We start from the raw sequence: 21,085 nt of genomic DNA, 5'->3' as shown, positions 1-21,085 counted from the left end.
GTTTTATATTAAATTTCAAGCCCCAGCTAGTTTAATATTACATGCGAACCACATCAGCGGGAGGAGAGTTTGCTATCAGTGGTTCATTGCTTCGAACTTCACTTCCACACAGTCGTGTCCAGACAGAAGTCTTAGGAGTGAGCGTGTCCTCGAGTCTCTGCCGTCTCCACACAGTCTGATCATTGGGGGTGGATGAACAAAACCAATCTCTTTGCACTTGTCAAAGGGCATTTCTATCACATCCAGGCTTCAGGATGTCTTTGATGGATTCTGTAATGACTGTGTGTTCAGTAAGTGTGAAAATCACACCCCCCCCTCCCCATTTCTCCCAGCTTTCCCCATTAACCCACAGTTCAGACCTGACACACTCGCTCACAGAACAACATTCTCTGTGCTTCTGCCTGAGAGTCTGCCTTATGCAAACGTTTTAAAGGGATCCTTGATTGTGATTTCACTTTAGAACCCTAAAATTTACATAAACTCCGCCCCCTGAACATGATTTATAGATTATCATGACAGAATATGCTAATCAATGAATAGAAGATAACTACACATAAACTACATAAATTCATCAACTAACCATTCAGAAATGTCCTGTTGATTCTACATGTTGTCTCTTCTTCTTGAGTCTCTCCATCATTGTCTGACTCCAGTTTGAACATGAAAGGCTAAAAGTTTTTGAAATAGTGCACACACACACACACACACACACACACACACACACGAGCAGTTGTAGCTCCGCCCTCTGTGCCAGGAGCAGCAGCTCATTTGTATTTAAAGGGACAGACACAAAAATGGCGTGTTTTTGCTCACCCTCAAAAAGTGACAATTTTAACATGCTGTAAAAAAATATCTGTGGGGTATTTTGAGCTAAAACTTCACACACACACTCTGGGGACTTCAGAGACTTATTTTACATTAGTGAAAAGGGCATTATAGGACCCATTTACAGACTGTGCATCTGAAGTTAGTGGATAGAGTCGCTCACTGCAAAAGTAAACGCCCCCTTCTCTCTGATGTGCCGATATCATGCGTCCAGCGTAACTGTTTAAAGCAGACAGATTATTTAATGCGCTCTGAGGCTCTCTGTTCTTTAAATGAATAATCTCAGTCATTTCGTATGTACCCGGCGTTCATCTTCAGACGTCCAGAGACTCGACCCTTCTTATTTTATCTATGCTAGTGCATCTATTTATACTGGCTCCGGAAGCCGCTGAGCCGGAGATCAAACGCCGCTGATGATGATCTGATTGAGAATTCTCTTTAAACTCTGAGGATCGGGCCGCTCGCGCTGTGAACTCCAGCTCGGATGTACTCAAGAATTCCTCACGCAGGCCAAATGTCCCTGTGAGCTTCCACTGATTGCTTATTGATTGTCTGGAAAGTGGACGGCGGCTCAGAGCGAGAAACACTATAGGCTCTGCTGCTGGATCCCAGTGATAAATCTCATAAAAGCCAATATAAGATTAGCTTGTGAATGTAGAGCTTTTAGAGGTGTTTGTGATGACAGTCACATAGCAGTACAGATGAGCATGTTCATGTGTATGTTAAAAATCCAGCTTTTAATGTTGTTTATGTGTCTATGTGGTGTTTTTAATCTGCTTTAAGACAAACCATGTGTAAGTTCATAAGTCGACACCATTGCTGAGTATTTCCTCCTTAAAACTGCAGTGAACCAAAGACAGTCTCAAAAACACGCTTTGAAATCGCTGGTGTTTCTGACGTCACAAACTACCTTGTAACCAATCAGATCAACGTGTGATCGTCAGCCAGTGGATCTCTGAGTGAGTGAGTGAGTGGAGGCGGGGCTCATTTGCATATTCATAGAACCACACATACAAAATGAGGCAAGGGTGTCGAGTTACAGTCAAGATATTTTAAGGCATGAAGACTTGATGGGAAAAAAATGTTTAAATATGTAATTTTGGTGATTAAAGATGAGTTTTAAGGTTAAAATGATTTACTATAGGTGGACTTAGACATAGGTTAGACATGCAGTGCATGGTAGTTCTTAAATGTCTTAAACTTAGCGTTTTCAGACCTGTAGATCGTTTGCTTTGTTCACAAAACAGGGATTAAAATTGTTATGATGTTGCAATTTCTTCTTGGTTCGGTTCACTTCCACAAACTTTGTTATTACACTAAATACAGTATGGTGTGGATCTGAGCGTGGATTCATACAGTATATGGCTAAATGAACCAAACTAGGGGAGAAAACGTGCCAAAACAAACGCCCTTCGGATGCATTGGAGCAAGTAGAAGGCCCGCTTGTGCTTTTAAATTGGGGGAAGCCAAAGCATTTAAACATGCTGTTTCAAAAGCTCATCAAGTCTAATTAAGCAGTGAGGAAGCGATGAACAAGCTTGGCCTATGCGGGCTGCAATGCAAACATTATGATAAAAAATGATGGGAATAATCTAATGACGGCAGGGCAAGGAGCTGTTTATTAACCCTCATTGATTAACCTCATTGACATTTCGTTTGCAACTCTATGACTTGCATCGGCTTCTTGATGGATCAGACTCATTAAAGCTCCGTAACTGGCCCACCAAGCCCTGCTTTACAGCATCAAAGGGTTTCCCTGAAATCTGCTTTTTCTCTTTTAATTCATTAGCTGGTTAATGAGTGGTGGTTCCCCTCCTAACTCAACTGTGTTATGGCAGAAATGGTTGTGGCACTTTGCCAGGAGTAGCGTTTGCTCTTTAAACTCACATCACAGCCAGGTTTTAGCGGTCTGAACGAGCTGTAATGAGCTTTATGTTTTACCGTGTTCGTTAGAACATACTCCACTGTGCTTGATGATTCGCACACACTCCTTTAATGTACAGATCATAGAGAAGCAGTCATTTCATAAAAAAAAATCTAAAAAAAGGGCAAGTTCAAAAGAATCCAAATAATGCTAAACCTAAAATGCACTTGGTTGATATTTTGGCTACACTTCATTTTGTTAGTCCACTTTAGACTTTATACTAGTAACTAATTAAAAGTGACTGTCATTAGATTATTAGTAGACTGTTAGGTTAGGGTTAGAAGAAGTTCACATGTAGTTGCAAAGTTACTTGTAGATGGTAGAAAGTCTGTCGGTCCCTTACGGAACGAAAATATATTTCCTATATATGAATTATCAATATATTAAATGGTTTAACAGTATATTTGAAAATATACAGAATAATATATTGTGTTAATATATTACAATATATTGAATAATACACAAGGAATTGCTGCTTTTCATATATTGAAAAATATGTGACAATATATTTACTAATAAATCATAATTTATGTAATTTTATATTCAGTAATATACTTCATAATATATAGAGTAGATGAATATGTGATCAGATATGGTACTTCACATATTGCAGATATATTTACTCATGCAACATAAACACGCATTTATAGAGAAATATAACATAATGTAGTTTTTAGCCAAGAGACTATCTCTGTACTGAGGAGTGCACAGTCATTACTTATAAAATATAGTAATTATATTATTAATGGTTCCCTTGGGAACTCGCACTGCGTCAGAACGCTATGGGGAACGCCTCCGCGTGAACCGGTGCCTGAAACGCTTATCTAATCACAGCAATCCTATTGGCCGGCGACAGCCTATGACATCATCACTAGTGCGACCCGGAAGTATTTAAGGGGAGCCTGGAGAACATGTCAACAACTTTTTTCGTCTTCAGGGACTGTTTTGTTTGTACACTTCAAAAAGGTAATCATGGCTTGTGAAAAACGTTTCATCCGTGTCTAAGATATTGATACTTGATGACACACAACTTGTGTGTTTTTTGTTTGGCTCAGAGCATGCATGATCAGTTCCTGAGGGATCTGCTTGTGCCACTGTGAGTTTTTCCCCTTGAGAACATCTCAGACATCTGCACCAGGCGATTCAGGTCCCGCCGCACTGAGGCGGAGCAGAGACTGGAATCGTGGGGTTTCAGAGGGAGCTCGCTGAGGAGGTTGAGAGAGTTGTTAATCTCTCATGCCCTTCAGAGACTCGTGAGAGTGAGCTGCAGGATGAGGATGTGTGTTCTCACTAACATCCTCTGATCCAGCAGCGAGTGCTCTGCTGTGTATAAAGGCATGGAAGAACCCGTATTCAGCGCGCATTCATCGCCATCAGCGAACTACGCTGATGTTGAGGGTATGCGTGAACGCGGGTATGTGTCGATGCCCCAATTGACGAGATGTTTGCGAACTATCTCACGGCTGGAGAGGCATCGACACTAAGTGCTCCGGCCCTGCCTCTTAAGCCACTAAAATATGACAGCACGCTTAAATGGCAGGGCATACGCGGTGGCGGGTCTGGCTGGTGATGCCTTGCACAAGCGCTTCTTGCAAGTGTGCCAAGTGTGCTATTATGAGGTATTTCTTCAATTTGGAACCCTTCTGTAGGTCTGGCGTCAGGTTTGGTAGTAAGTGTGCTCTTTCGTGCTCTTATGGTGATAGGCCTCCATCGTTGAGGCTCTACGGGCAGCAGGTTGAGCTCTGTAGGTCTTCTCCCTTTACGTGAGTTTTTAGTAATGTTGAATAATAGGCCATGGTTCCCTGTTAGAAAGTATTAAGGGGGTGTCAAATATAGTTTTCATAGGATGGTGAAATTAGGGCCCTGAAGTTCCCATATATAGGTAGGCTATGCATACCCTTCCCATAGGCCTCCTCTTATGTTAGAGTCGTCAGGCTTATGTAACGGGTAGTGCCAGTCTGTAGTAGTGAACAGGTTGGCTGTATGGAAAATTCTCTAGTGAGGCCACCGTTCATCTGAGCACCTAATAGACATTTTTTTGTGTGAGATAGCTTCCTCCCTATCAGGAGTTATTCTCCTATGGCTTAGGCTTAGTAACTAGGAAATTGGTGGCGGTCTGCTAAGCCTCCCATGCAGATACCTCATGGTTGTCAGGCCTTTTCTCTCTAGAAAGTAAGAAGCAGTGTGCTCAGGCCTCCGCCCTTTAGAGCTGAGTATTGTAGATAGTTTATCCAGCTGGGCCTTAAAACTGAAAAAGGATTTTTTTCCGCTGAGCCCCTTGAATAAAATAATTTAAGTCATAAGGTTGAATGTCGTTGCCGCTTATTGTGGCCTCCATTTCCTTGGGTTTAGTAGAGAATGTAAAATCTGTCTTGTAAAAAATAAGATAATAGGCCTCGACCCTGATACACTCCTCAGGGTCATGCTGATAGTGCTCCCCTTGTTAAGGTCTTTATTCAGAGTACTTTGCTACCCATAGCTCATATGAAATCACCCTTCACCACCCAGGCTCAGGTTGAGACAGATTAGTTACTCCCTTCCACTTGGGATGGTTGAGTATGTTCCCTTAGAGCCGAAGCACTGCCCGGGCTGACGCCCGTGACATTCGGAGCTGTAGGCCTCACAGTAAGCCTCCTCGATAGTCCGGTAGCGTAAGACTGTGCTTCTCTTGCTTTAAAGGGTCGATAGCATTTCTGCTGAGTACACTGCCTGTTGGCAATGTAAACCTTAGAGCTGGAGGTGCTCCCCTATTAGGGTCCCTTTCAGAGTGCCCAGCCTCCACAGGGCTCCACTGTGTAGATCCAGGATCGAGTAGGATGCCCGTCTCCGGTCTGTGAGCGATTACTGCCACTGTCTGCAGTCCTCACTATCGGATGCCTCCACATGTAAGGCAAGTAATACTAGAGACTCTATTTAAAAAGCACTGCCCGGGCTGACGTCCGTGAAAGTCGAAGCTGTAGGCCTTACAGTAGGCCTCCTCGATAATCCGGTAACGTAAGATTGTACTCCTCTTGCTTTAAAGGGTCGATAGCACGTTTGCTGATTACACTACCTGTTGGTAATGTGAAATAAGTATAACCAGGCCCACAGAGATGTCTGTGAGAGTACCTGACTTCTGTGGCTAGCTCTGCTAACAGTCCTGCTATCAAGTAGTTAGGCCTCGAGAGGCCCCCTTGAAGGCGGATCTCCAACGAGTTGGATGCTTAGCATTGCAAAGGTAAAACCTAGCCCAGAACTTGGTCAATTCTTATCAGGTTTTGAGTGTAGTGTTCCAGAATCTATCTGAGAATCGTTCTGTATGAATGCTTAGCTCCCTAAGTCTGGTCGGAAGGTCGAAGGACTCTCATGAGGCCTCTCTGTTAGACTAACCCTTGAGCTGGAGGCGCTCCCCTATTAGGGTCCCTTTCAGAGTTCCCAGCCTCCACATGGCTCCACTGTGTAGATCCAGGATTGGGTAGAGTTACTCCCCACGTTTGCAAGGGTTAGAAAGCGCTATGTTGAGTTCTACTCTCCAGGATGCCCATCTCTATGATCCGGTCTGTGAGCGATCACTATCTGCAGTCCTCACTATCGGATTCCTCCACAAGTGAGGCAAAATATGTTAGAGACTCTGTTTAGGAAACATATAGGTTGTTGGCAAGACTAGGTCATTAAATTAGACCAGGTCAGCCTCCCTGGTGGCATGTGGGGTTAACTTCATGTCCCCCTCAGAAAGTGACTGGACGGGACTCCTTTGGATCCCCTGGCCATATTCCCTTAAAGGAACCCCTTCCACGGAAGCTGTTGGTTCCAAGCCCTTGAGCGGCCTTGGTAGGCCTTCATTGTGTCGGAGGCCTCTTTGAAGCTTAAAGCTTGGGCAGTGGCCGTAGGGAATACTGTCACTGACAGCCTGTATGTGACCCGAAGGGGGAGTGTTTTTGGCATTTCAGTGAAACTGGCGTTTTTTTTACTGTCACAGCCATAATTTGGCATGCACTCCCCTCAGCATGGCAGTGTGGGTAGATCGTTTCCCATAGCGTTCTGCCGCTGTGCGAGTTCCCTTTCGAAAGGGAACGTCTCAGGTTACGACTGTAACCTATGTTCCCTGAGAACAGGGAACGAGACACTGCATCTTCCCGCCATGCCTCGGGGATGCCTGCTGAACAGTCCCTTCAGACGATAAGTTGTTGACGTGTTCTCCAGGCTCCTCTTATGTTCTCCAGGCTCCTCTTATCTACTTCCAGGTCGCACTAGTGATGATGTCATAGGCTGTCATCGGCCAATAGGATTGCCGTGATTAGATAAGCGTTTCAGGCACCGATTCACGTGGAGGCGTTCCCCATAGCGTTCTGATACAGTGTCTCGTTCCCTGTTCTCAGGGAATATAGGTTACAGCCGTAACCCGAGTCGTTTTCGGCCAATCGTCAACCAAACCAGAGGCTCTACTCTTCAGCACAATGGTAACCCCAAAAATCACACATACCAGAAAACTTTTTTAAATAAAAAAATGATAGAACATTAAAAACTAAAAGACCCCCCCCCCCCCCCCCCCCCATATTAATATTGAGCAAAACACATTAAATAACACTTAATTTTAACATTTACTGTCCTTTAACAGTCAGAAGCAAAGCATACTGGGAACTAGAAATATATTGTAACTCATTCCATGAATATATATATATATATATACTGTATATATTAGATTAGATTAGATTCAACTTTATTGTCATTACACAAGTACAGGTACAAGGCAACGAAATGCAGTTTAGGTCTAACCAGAAGTGCAATAGCAGCAAGTGCAGGATATACAGTGGTTCCATAAGTGCAGAACATGGATATGTACTGAATAAATATAGAGTTGAATACTATTATAAACAAAAATTTACAGATAGATTGTCCTATGAATATAATATACAGATAACTATTACTGTGAACAGAGTTTACAGCTAGATATGTACTGAATATAATAATATACAGATGGCTATTACTATAAACAGAATGTTTACAGATAGATATGTACTGAATATAATATACAGATGGCTGTTACTATAAACAGAATTTTACAGATAGATATGTACTATGAATATATATACAGATGGCTGTTACTATAAACAGAATGTGAGCATAATATACAGATGGCTATTACTATAAACAGAATTTAACAAATAGATATATGTATAAGTTAGGCTAATGAGCAGTATAACAATGGATTAAAGTAGTGCAAATAAAGTTTGGACAGAAGCTATCCGAGTGAAAGTGCAGTGGAAAGTAATTGCATATTACAGTTAAGGTACGATATTGCAATGTATATATAAACAGTCGGTACTGTAAATAAACAGTCGGCAGTGCAAATTGAGCATATTCCAGTCAAGGTAGTAGTGCAAGATGCATATGTAAACAGTTGTTACTGTAATAACAGTCAGCAGTGCAAATGAACATTATAGTATTGCAAATATCAAAATGGAGGCAGGTGTGAGGAGGGAGAGGAGAGTCAATCAGTATATGAGGGGAGTGGGATCAATGAGGGTTAGAGTTTAATAAAGAGACAGCTCTGGGGAAAAAACTGTTCTTTAGTCTGCTGGTCCTGGTCCGGAGGCACCTGAAACGCCTGCCGGAGGGCAGGAGAGAAAACAGTCTGTGGGCTGGGTGAGAGGAGTCCTTAAGGATGCTGCGAGCTCGATGCAGACAGCGTTTCCTCTGGATGTGCTCGATGGCAGGTAGTGGAGTCCCAGTGATGCGCTGGGCGGTTTTCACCACCCGCTGCAGTGCCTTGCGCTCTGCAACAGAACAGCTCCCATACCACACTGTAGCACAGTTGGTCAGGATGCTTTCTATTGCACAGCGATAGAAGTTCACCAGGATAGTGGAGGAAAGCTGATTCTTCCTCAGTGTCCTCAGGAAGAAAAGGCGCTGGTGAGCCTTCTTGACCAGGCTGGAGGTGTTGGTTGTCCAGGTCATGTCCGCCGAGATGTGGATCCCCAGGAACTTGAAACTGGAGACACGCTCAACAGCCATTCCATTGATGTGGATGGTGTCGTGTGTGCCTCTTGACACTTTCCTGAAGTCCACGATGAGCTCCTTCGTTTTGGTGGTGTTGAGGAGCTGGTTATTTTCGGTGCACCATGTGGCCAGGTGCTTGATCTCCTCCCTATAGGCAGTCTCATCGTTGTTGCTGATGAGACCAATCACCGTAGTGTCGTCCGCAAACTTGACGATGGAATTAGATCCGTACACAGGCTTGCAGTCGGAGGTGAAGAGGGAGTAGAGGAACGGGCTTAGCACACAGCCCTGTGGTACACCAGTGTTGAGTGTGATGGATGTGGAGCAGTTGGAGCCTGATCGAACATTCTGGGGTCTGTTGGTCAAGAAGTCCAAAATCCAGTTGCACATGGAGGTGTTGAAGCCCAGGTCTCCAAGTTTGGCTATTAACTTAGTTGGGATGACAGTGTTGAATGCTGAGCTGAAGTCAACAAACAGCATGCGTGCATAAGTGTTCTTATTGTCCAGATGTGTGAGCACAGAGTGCAGTGCCATGGAGACTGTGATATATATATGAATACATTCACATTTATAGGGGAACATGTTTTTGCAATATATGTACACAATAAAGGAAAAAACTTTGTGAATATTACATGTAATGCTATTTTTGTCTTCATTTATAAATATTTGGTAACACTTTATTTTACAGTGTCCTTGTTACAGATGTTACATGTAGTTACTATAGTAATAACAGTAAATTATGCATAATTACATGCAACTAATCCTCAACCAAACCCTATAGTAAGTACATGTAGTTAATAAATATTACTCGGTACTTAAATATATAATTACACTGTAACAATGACACCTTAAAATAAAGTGTAACCAAATATTTTATATTCATAAATATATAGCCATACATGGTCAATGCATATTTTGCAGTATTGAAAAATATAAGCACTAGTTTCCCATATATGGAAATGTATTATGTAATATATCACATTATATTTTGCAATAGATTCTCAAGTATGTTTGTTTCGTAAGGGGTGGACCATCAAAATAAAGTGTTAGTAGATATTAAGAAACCAGTCGAGTAACACTATAATGACGGCTAGTTGACATGCAAAGAAATAAAGTGTTACTGATATGTTCTCGTAGAGTTTCTCTTAAGAACATTTGTCACCAAATTCTTCAAGCGCAGATCCGATCTCAGCAAGCCTGAACTACAAGACAATAACCCGCGGAGCGTCTACACGCGGTGTCTGACGAACAGCAGCGCATTATTCCTGTGCTGTGCACCTGTGTGAACATCTGTCTCTGTGTGTGTGAACATCTGTCTCTGTGCGCTGGCTCCCACGAGTGCTCATTACAACCAATAGAAAGTGCATGACTTTGTATCCAGTATTCACGGGAGATCTGTGTGTGTGAGTGTGTGTTTCTCTCAGTGATTGGGGACGAGGTTTTCAACAAAAAAGAAACACATGTTCTCAATAATGAGCGAAGAACCCACACAGTATTTTACAGCAGCAAATTATCCACCTGGTTTTGTACAGTTATATATTGTGTCTGGTTTATGACACTTGTTGAGCAACATAAGTCATTACAGCAATGCTATATCCATACCTGGACTGAAAATAAACTTACCCAGAGCTCTTGTTTCTTCTTCTAGGGAACTGAATGGAAACAACCTCACACGCATCAACAGAAATGACTTCTCTGGACTCAAGTATCTTCGAGTTTTGTGAGTTCTGCATTTATACATACTTCATATTTTGTATATACTAAATATGTGATAATCATCTCAAGAGCGGATGCTTCTTATCGCATGACTCCGGATGTTGTGCATTTTACAATAAGGTCCCGTTATTTAACATTAGTCAATGCATTAACAACAAGCAATACATTCATTAAACTACTCAATAATGCTTTTAACGCTATTTAACTGATCATAGTGAGTTCACATTAGCTCATATACGACACATTTTAATAATATTTTGGTAATTATTGAAATTAATATTGTTTCATTGTTAGATCATGTGAAATAATAACGATGTTAACAAATGTAAACTTACTGTAAAGTGTTAGTTGCAAAAGCATGTACTGTAATATAGACGTGTTTGCCAACTTTGAAGGGATAATCATTCTCAAAATCTCATAGGCCGACAAATATATATATATATGCATTACAGCTTTCCAAGGGAAAACTCTTCACAGATATTACATCATTCATACTGTAGGTCAAATATATATATATAACTCACATCAAGAATGCACCATGAAACTATTCAATATTTTGGCATTTATAAAAGCATGACGTGAACTACTCACGCATTGTTTGAAACACAATGCCACAAATGACAAACTCAGCTCTATGAAGACGATTTAAGCAGGTTATAGCCAGACTTTGAGGTTTTGGTTCAGTTCTGTGTATATTTACTATCATTTGGGTGTAAATGTGCTGTAAATCTCCTTCATGCACTCAAACCTGTCCTCAGATCTCAGTTTAACAGGAATAGTTCACACAGAAATGTCCTGTTTGTTCACTCACCCCAAGGCCATCTAAGATGTGTATGCCTTTCTTTCCTCGGCCAAAGAGAAATCACGCTTTTAGAGGGAAACATTCCTGGGTTTTTCTCCATTCAGTGCAAGTGCTCAACGTTGGCCATTTCTGGTCCAGAATCTGTACTCGGGCATCTTCCACACGACCCCAGCCGACGGATGTGGGAAATGTTGATTTGTGAGTGACCGATCCCTGTCAGTAATTGTGTGGTGTTGTGAACAGGCAGCTGATGGAGAACCAGATCGGGACGGTGGAGCGAGGAGCGTTCGATGACATGAGAGAGCTGGAGAGACTGTGAGTGTTCAACATTAGCTCGCTATCAGGAGAAACACGCGTCACTCGAGCATCGTCTAAAGCAATTATCACTGGAAAAATGCAATGTGCTCTTTACTCTATATTACACGTGATATTTTTGAGTAGTTTTTAAGGCTTGATTTCTTTCATGGAATCTGAATAAATTACCTGAATAAATCATGTAAAAACCCCTAAATTATTTAGTCTATGACACAATGAATTTGATATTTTTAGTGAAATATGCTTTTTTTATTTTAAGTTGACTCTTAAAAGTGTGTGAATTAGAGTGAGTGGAAATAACCTGATTATACTGTATATTTGACTTTGAGCTATATTTTATTATGAAAAGAAAGAGACTGTATGTTGTCAGCACAGCTCAGAAACAAGCTTTCACTGCACTAGCATTATAGCACAGTTATTGCTCAATGATCAGAGCAACACGCTTCAGAGTATTAATACATTTATTTGTATGCAGTTATTCATAACCATAAGCCCTACTCTTCTGCACAATGGTAACGATCAAAACTTCAACATAATAGAAACTCTTTCAAATGTCAAACATAACTGAACATTAAACATTAACAGATGTTTGCCTTTACTCGAAAAACACATACAATTTACACTTAAAAAAATTACACTTAATTTCAATATTTACTCTCCATTTCCTGTGATGTGCAAAGCATGCTGGGAACTAACAATGATGTTCCTAAATAAAACCGCATAATTGAACTAATTATCTTAAAATGAATTAAAATGCCTTTTTTCCTTTATGTTATCAGCTTAATCTGCTCCTCGATTCAAGCCTCAAAACTGTGCATGTTTCCTTAAAGAAATAGGAAAATCTATCTCCTGGTTTTATTAGTGAGATGTTCCCAATATTTTCTATACAACACTAAACCACCATTTTCTTAATAAAATATACGCAATATTTTTAAATATCACCTTAATTTTTTTAATGAAAATTACAAGACCCATGATTCATGTCTTACTCTCATTCAATAAGTCTATTCAAAATGGAGAAATTTGACAAAGAGTTGAGTATTTGAGTATTTGCATCACTGGATATTGTGGGCTATGGGACCCACATTTCCCCAATGGTTATTAAGCTGCGACCCATGTTTTTAGGAACTTGAACCAAGCGAATTTATTTCACAAAAGTGGTTGACACACACACACACACACACACAGAGATAAGCACCGTCACACTTTCATTAAAGGTAGAGTAAGCGATTTCTGAGAAATGCTGTTGATAATCACTAAAACAAACACGCTCTTGCCCAAAAGGACCACACCTCTATCTTGATAGCCCCGCCCCTAAGTCCACAAACACGTTATGCAAAACAGGCCCCTCCCCCTAACAAGTGGACACGCCCCTTACTGCTGATTGGCTACAAGTGTGTTGTGCGTTTCTCAGAAATCACTCACTGCACCTTTAACATACACATACATAATAAGAGTCTCACTAACACTGATGAATAAACACTCTAAGGTAAGGCTATTGAACAGCACTGCAAAACTAGTTTTTGTTAATAATAACGTTAAGTGTAACGATACTCTCATGTTACGATTCGATACATATCACGATACTGAACTCACGATACGATATTATTGCGATACTCTAAGATATATGATAAAAGGTTAACAAAAAATGTACTGTTGATTAAAATGCTAAATTTGATATAACATTGTGTGTGTAAGTGAATAGTCTTGGACTTGGTGCTGATAACCCAACACACAGGACAATAGAGACACCAGAACAACAATATTCATGATTCTGAAGATGAAAATACAGAATTATTGTAGATGAATATGCTTGATCTCTGTCACTGACTAGATATATTTAAAATAATGTAGGCCACTGTTACTGGTAACATCAGACATTTGGCATTATCAGGACACACTAATATCCCCCATTGCATTATTATACATTATATTCAACATTACATAAAGCAGATTAATGTAGTACTGACACTAAAACTCTGAAAACTTGAATTTATTCTCACACCGTAATGTTTATTTTGGGTGAACTATCCACGATACATATTGTTGCATTTGTGTATTGCGATATATTGTGACTCGATATATTGTTACACCCCTAGTTATACAGTAAGTTGGTATGATCCACCACAGTTGTCCATCACACATAGAGAACTGGTGGTGTTTTGGGTCAAGGTTATGGAGTATGAAGTGTTAAAGAGACGTATGAACAGAATGAACATCATAATCTTCCCGACTAACACAAGATCCTTCCCGTCAGCTCTAGATGTGTTGCTTCACTTATTTACTAGGATCATTTTTTGCATTAGGCGGAGATTCCCAGGTTTCCTCACGATACTTCAGGAAGTTTTCTGTGTCTAGTGTAAAGCATCTTATTCTCCTGTTGTAACTGATGTCAAGTGTTCTAGTGAATCATCAGTTTTCCATCATAAACATGAGTTTGCTGATCACATGTGTGTGAACGTGTGTGTGTTTCTTGTTTCCTCTCAGACGTCTGAACAGAAACCAGCTCCACCAGCTTCCAGAGCTCCTGTTCCAGAAGAACGCGGCTCTGTCCCGACTGTAAGTCCCGCTTCTGCTGCTTTCCGGCTTGCTCTTCATGGAATTGCATGAATATGATGCTTTTGGAAAATCACACAATGAGTCCACATTCACATTTAAGCATTTGGAAAATCAAATGTTTTAGCCAGTTATTGTGCTGTGAGAATCCAGCGGATCAATGCCTGCGGCGTCAGCTGACATTTACAAACGTGTTCCCGGACTTCTCATGTCTGACGTCGGGATTGTATTGTGAGTGATTTTGGTGGAAGGATGAAAGATCTCTCTGTCATCGTGCTGGATTGGATTTAAGCCTAAAGTTGGATTTGCTTCTTTCTCAGTGTTGCTGTATTGTTATGAATGAATATTCTGAATTATTGCTGAGTTTAATGATCATTATCTATGATCATCTTTGCCAAACGGCTTGAAATATTCTTTATGACGATGACACAAAAGGCTTCACTTTATGGATCCAATTCACTGAATACACTTGTGTGCCGATCAAGGGGAATGATTATATGTTTTTCATTTTTTCGTCACTAATATTTGTCTGGGCTGAGGCTTTAGATCACCAAAACTAGATATTTAATGTTGAATGTCTGATCTCTCCAGAAATATCTGAACACTATAAAAGTGGAAAATCATGGTCAATTAAACAATGCGGAAATAAATGATCAAACATTTACTTACTATTCGGAATTTCGAACAACTTTCTGAAAATTATGTATTTTGATGCAGTTTTACTACGATTACGCAGTGAGTTGTACTAGCGAGTATAGCAGTGAGTTGTACTAGCGAGTACTAGTGAGTATAGCAGTGAGTTGTACTAGCGAGTATAGCAGTGAGTTGTACTAGCGAGTATAGAAGTGAGTTGTACTAGCGAGTATAAAAGTGAGTTGTACTAGCGAGTATAGCAGTGAGTTGTACTAGCGAGTATAGCAGTGAGTTGTACTAGCGAGTATAGCAGTGTGTTGTACTAGCGAGTATAGAAGTGAGTTGTACTAGCGAGTATAGCAGTGAGTTGTACTAGCGAGTATAGCAGTCAGTGAGTTGTACTAGCGAGTATAAAAGTGAGTTGTACTAGCGAGTATAGCAGTGAGTTGTACTAGCGAGTATAGCAGTGAGTTGTACTAGCGAGTATAGCAGTGAGTTGTACTAGCGAGTATAGCAGTGTGTTGTACTAGCGAGTATAGAAGTGAGTTGTACTAGCGAGTATAGCAGTGAGTTGTACTAGCGAGTATAGCAGTCAGTGAGTTGTACTAGCGAGTATAGCAGTGAGTTGTACTAGCGAGTATAGCAGTGAGTTGTACTAGCGAGTATAGAAGTGAGTTGTACTAGCGAGTATAGCAGTGAGTTGTACTAGCGAGTATAGAAGTGAGTTGTACTAGCGAGTATAGCAGTGAGTTGTACTAGCGAGTATAGCAGTGAGTTGTACTAGCGAGTATAGAAGTGAGTTGTACTAGCGAGTATAGCAGTGAGTTGTACTATAGCAGTGAGTTGTACTAGCGAGTATAGAAGTGAGTTGTACTAGCGAGTATAGCAGTCAGTGAGTTGTACTAGCGAGTATAGCAGTGAGTTGTACTAGCGAGTATAGCAGTGAGTTGTACTATAGCAGTGAGTTGTACTAGCGAGTATAGCAGTGAGTTGTACTAGCGAGTATAGCAGTCAGTGAGTTGTACTAGCGAGTATAGAAGTGAGTTGTACTAGCGAGTATAGCAGTCAGTGAGTTGTACTAGCGAGTATAGCAGTGAGTTGTACTAGCGAGTATAGCAGTGAGTTGTACTAGCGAGTATAGCAGTCAGTGAGTTGTACTAGCGAGTATAGCAGTGAGTTGTACTAGCGAGTATAGCAGTCAGTGAGTTGTACTAGCGAGTATAGCAGTGAGTTGTACTAGCGAGTATAGCAGTGAGTTGTACTAGCGAGTATAGCAGTGAGTTGGATTAATAGAAGATAAAATAAATAAAAGTTCTGCTCATCAAGGCTGTATTTATTTGATCAGAAATACAGTAAAAACACGATTTACGTTACGATGTAAATCAGCTGTTTTCTATGTGAATATATAGTAAAGTGTAATTTATTCCTGTGATCAAAGCTGAATGTTCAGCATCATTACTCCAGTCTTCAGTGTCACATGATCCTTCAGAAATCATTCTAATATGAGGATTTGATGATCAAGAGACATTTATGATTATTATCAGTGTTGAACACAGTCGTGCTGCTTCATGTTTTTGTGGAAACCGTGATACAGTTTGTTTCAGGATTCTTTGATGAATAGAAAGTTCTAGAATTCTAGAATCTTTTGTAACATTATACATTTCTTTACTGTCACTTTTCATACATTTTTGACCCCAGACTCCAAACTGTGGAATATATTTTACAATAATCTGTACAACAAATAGTGAGACGTGTGACAAAGATGATCAAAGATGATCCATTCAGTGCGTGAGACTTAAATAAGATCTTCATAATACAGCAAATATGTCAAAACATCAAGGGAAACTTGATTCCTCGTATCAGAATGAGATTCCGCTTTAAAACGCGCATTATTTGTGACTGTTGCCGTTCTTCATGTGCCAAATGTTGAGGTTTGTGTGGGACTTTTTAAGCTGTTTTTGTCTTCATGCCATTCATTTAGGCGATAAGCGTTTTGCTTTATGTGTGCGCTTCGAGAAAACCTCTATCTTTTATCTTTTATTATTTTTATTTTTATGTAAAGCACTTTGGTTGTTTTTAGCAGCGCAATAAAACAATCAAACAAGAACAAAACATGAGATAAAGCATGTAACAGTTTAAAACCATGTAAGGAAAGGGAACAATATGCTTAATCTAAATGAGCAGATTTAAAGCCATTTACATCAACTTTTATGTTTAGTGTATGAACCTTTTACATCAGTTTGAGAATCCAATGGGCCCTCTCTCGCACCCAGCGCAATTGACTTTGTACACCGATGCATGTATCATTCCTATTTTGCACCCGACACACAGCAGACTTTTCCCTCCACAGACGCACGTCGGTAAATTAGGGAATGAACTTGCGCTCCCGGGAGCGGTTCAGGGAAAAGAGGAGGCGTGTTCCGGCGCAAACGTTCCCTGGTGCTATTTTGCAGTTTCAGAAAACAATTCCACCGCTGACCAGGAGAAACCTCGTCTAAAGTCAGTGTCGTGTTGCGCATGTTATTCAGATGCTATTTTAAGGGCGCATGCTTGGCCATAATGTAGCGTGTGCACAACGCTCATACACTTTGCTTCTCTCATCTACACAGATGCAGCAGTTTTCATTTTTGCAAACCATAGGCTACATTAATTACAAGGAAAATATTAACACATGAGGGAAATCATTGTGGTGTCCATGAAGAGGTGAAAAAACAGGCATAAATCTAGCTTACACATTTACCCAAATTATTATACGCCTGTTTAACCGAAGCTAATTTGGGTGTGTTTCTTCATCCCCAATGTCACTTCTCTGTGTTTTACGGCCCTGAAGAGAACGTCGGTCTCCTCGGCTGTGAACCGCTCCTGGCGTGCGTCTGGCAAATCCGCCGTTATAATAGCAATCCGCCATGGAACAAGCGCGCCTGCTCTTAAAGGGAATGTGAGATGACGCTCTGATTGGTTTATTTCACGTTACGCCCAAACCACACCTATGAGTAATGAAGCGACTTCAGACCAACACATTCTAGATTTGCGTCGAAACCCGCCCACAAAGTTACTTGCGTTTCTCGTTTGATACTTGCGTTTCAGATCGTTAAAATAGGGCCCAGTGTCTGTAATAGCGTCGAGTTCATGGATGCGTGTCGGTTTGCTGTATAGTCACTGTTGATGAGAGCCCTTTTGCATATATTTTTTTTATCAAAATCGGTTTCTGGCAGATCCTGGTTCCGATCATCATCTCTGTTCCTGTTTCCAGCCGTTCAAGGTGGATCTTTATGTTGTTGGTGTTTCTGAATGATTTACGCCACAGAGACTCCACAAGCCCATCTGAGGGAAGCCAGAGACATTTTTAAAAACATGCTGAAATATTCAGAACGAGTGGGACGTGGAAATGAACAACAGGGAGAGAGAGAGATGAAAAGAGGACAAACACAGACAGAATTCTCCATGTATGTACAAGCGGTTCTATATTTCGCTGTCATCCATTATTCATGTCGGCAGGAGAAGCTGTGTGAAATATTCACAATGAAGAGCCGTCAGCCGAGTGACGTTTCAGTGTTTCAGAGAAGGAGGAACGTCTCTTTCTCATAATAACCTGTCCCGTTAAACACCGACCTCCAGAAATGATGGATGGATATGACATGCGGAAGTCATTACACCATTATCTGGAGGAAACAAGTAAGCGATTGAGAGTTGTAGACGTCTTTATTCAGCGAGAGACTGCTCCATTTACAAGCCCGAGAACTGGATCATTCTGAACTGATATTAATATTAGATTTTGAAGTTTGAATTAAAAGCAAACTTAAATACATAATAAAAGGTTTTTGTGAATCTATTTAAATTATTCATTACATATAGATTCACTTGCATTAATATAGTCAAGATATTTTCTTTCAGCTGCCTTTCCAAAAACATTTGTGGCAACAGTGATGTTTTTTCTGTCTTGTAAATGTGTTTAAAGAGGATCTATTATATCCACAGTCTTGATGTTGTTTCAGGCTCTACTAGAGCAGGTTTTCCTGCGTGAATGTTGATTATTCTCCTCATATTCTCCATTGTTGCGGCTCCTCTCTTCCCAGTCTGTCAGTAACGCTCTGTTTACTTCCTGTCTCTATGAAGCCCCTCCTTCTGAAAAGCACACTGTGCTCTGATTGGTCGGCTGGATCAGTGTGTTGTGATTGGTCGAGCGCTTCGAGTGTGTTTGGGAAATGTCCCGCCCCTTTCCATAACCGCCAGTTTAACACACTACTAACTAACTCAACCAGGCCCCGCCCCTTTATTCTGCGCATTAATTATTATAATGAGGAATATTGTGACGTATTTGTTCAGAAACACTGACACTGATATAGAGAAGAACTCATGACTATTGTTACTGTGCATTGATAAAGCATTTGTGAATCTAGAACAAAACAGAAATAAGTTTCCTCACTGAAGTCATTAAGGTCACAGTCTTGTACCTTTGCATTTTTGTCTGATTTTCAAATTTTCTACATTTGTAATGTTGTGATTCTCCTCGTAGCTGGTTGGATTGATTCATGGCTTAAAATGAACACTTTTTTTAAAATACCAATGGGAAAAATGAATGGAAAATATCACAAACGACGCTGATAAAGTAGGCAGGCACTAAAGCACACTATTGTTTCTAAATTCAGGGCAAATTATTTTTAACATTTTGGCAGAATCTCCTCCTAATGTCCTCATAGCCGGTGAGGAAGTGTTGCTCTGTCTCAGATGCGGACCTCTTTCACTGTTTTATTGTTGTTTTATCTGTGTTTAGGACAAAGTAATATTCTAGTGTACTTTGCTTTTCTGTTGTTTCAGTCAAATAAGTCCGTCAAATTTTTTTTGTTTAAAGTCTCCCTGTAGTCAACTATTTTATCCTTTAAAACTCATCTTTAACCATCAAAATGACATATTTAAACGTTTTCTTGTGTGAAAAAAAAAGTCTTCATGCCTTAAAATATCTTGAATGTAACTCGACACCCTCGCCTCATTTAGTATGTGCGGTTCTATGAATATGCAAATGAGCCCCGCCTCCACTCACTCAGCTCAGAGATCCACTGGTTGACGATCACACGTTGATCTGATTGGTTACAAGGTAGTTTGTGACGTCAGAAACACCAGCGATTTCAAAGCGTGTGTTTGAGACTGTCTTTGGTTCACTGCAGTTTTAAGGAGGAAATACTCAGCAATGGTGTCGACTTATGAACTTACACATGCTTTGTCTTAAAGCAGATTAAACACCACATAGACACCCTGAGCTGACAGCATTAACAGCAAACATTCTTGAGTAAGTCCTCAAGATGGCAGAGAAAATGACACCGTATCATGAAAAGCAAGTTGTTTGTGGACGCCGTAAGAGTTTGCATGTTCTGATGGTGTATCTCTGCAGTGTGATGGAGTCTCTGGTTTCAGTGCGTGTGTGAGTCCAGGTAAACCCTGCAGAGACACACACATCTCGTGGAATAACCGTGCCCTTGTTCTTGGCCCAGTTACACTGGAAAGCAGTGGCTTCGACTCACAGACTGAGGAACGCATGCTGTTCTCCCGAACAGACCAAATGTGTTTGGTCCAAACATTGTGATGTAAGATCCTGAAGCGCTCGCTTCCCCTGCGGCTCGGAGATGATGAACGTGTGCAGAGGTTAGATCGTGTGCTATTCATACTCAGAAACTGTTCATGTAGAGCTGGAAGGAATCCAGGGGAAAGTTTCCACGGGCGACTCGCTTTCAGAAATCTCTAAAGGTAAAAGATCCTTGAGAGACGGTTGAGTCTGCCTTCTTGGCTGAGACTTTATGGCAGAAATTATGGCAAGATTCCAATTATAAAAATCATTCCTTCCGAGCGGCTCAAAACACGTCTCTGTTTTACACATTAGCATGTAGATCTGCACTGATTGCAAACAGCGTGTGTGGGGTTTATCCAATGGGAATGGGATAGAAGGGTTTGTTGTGGTGAAAATCCAGCTTTTAATGTTGTTTATGTGTCTATGTGGTGTTTCTAATCTGCTTTAAGACAAAGCATGTGTAAGTTCATAAGTCGACACCATTGCTGAGTATTTCCTCCTTAAAACTGCAGTGAACCAAAGACAGTCTCAAAGACACGCTTTGAAATCGCTGGTGTTTCTGACGTCACAAACTACCTTGTAACCAATCAGATCAACGTGTGATCGTCAACCAGTGGATCTCTGAGCTGAGTGAGTGAGTGGAGGCGGGGCTCATTTGCTTATTCATAGAACTGCGTATACTAAATGAGGCAAGGGCGTCGAGTTACAGTCAAGATATTTTAAGGCATGAAGACATAATTTTTTCAAGGAAAAAGCTTAAATTTGTCATTTT

General features: G+C 40.7%; 1 protein-coding gene across 2 annotated transcripts in view; it reads left to right on the top strand.

The window, feature by feature from the left end:
* The window catches only part of slit1a (slit homolog 1a), a 115,170-nt gene that overhangs the window by 9,391 nt on the left and 84,694 nt on the right, over positions 1–21,085 (top strand). For both annotated transcript variants that reach the window (XM_084391495.1, XM_084391494.1), the window contains 3 exons: positions 10,377–10,448; positions 11,490–11,561; positions 14,049–14,120. In XM_084391495.1, coding sequence (XP_084247621.1) covers positions 10,377–10,448; positions 11,490–11,561; positions 14,049–14,120 — 216 coding nt within the window. The remainder of the gene's footprint in view (positions 1–10,376; positions 10,449–11,489; positions 11,562–14,048; positions 14,121–21,085) is intronic.

The sequence above is a fragment of the Rutilus rutilus genome, assembly GCF_951802725.1.
Source record: "Rutilus rutilus genome assembly, chromosome: 20".
Taxonomy (NCBI): Eukaryota; Metazoa; Chordata; class Actinopteri; order Cypriniformes; family Leuciscidae; genus Rutilus; species Rutilus rutilus.
Note: the sequence above shows the minus strand (reverse complement) of the source record. Positions and strands in the feature narration are given on the sequence as shown.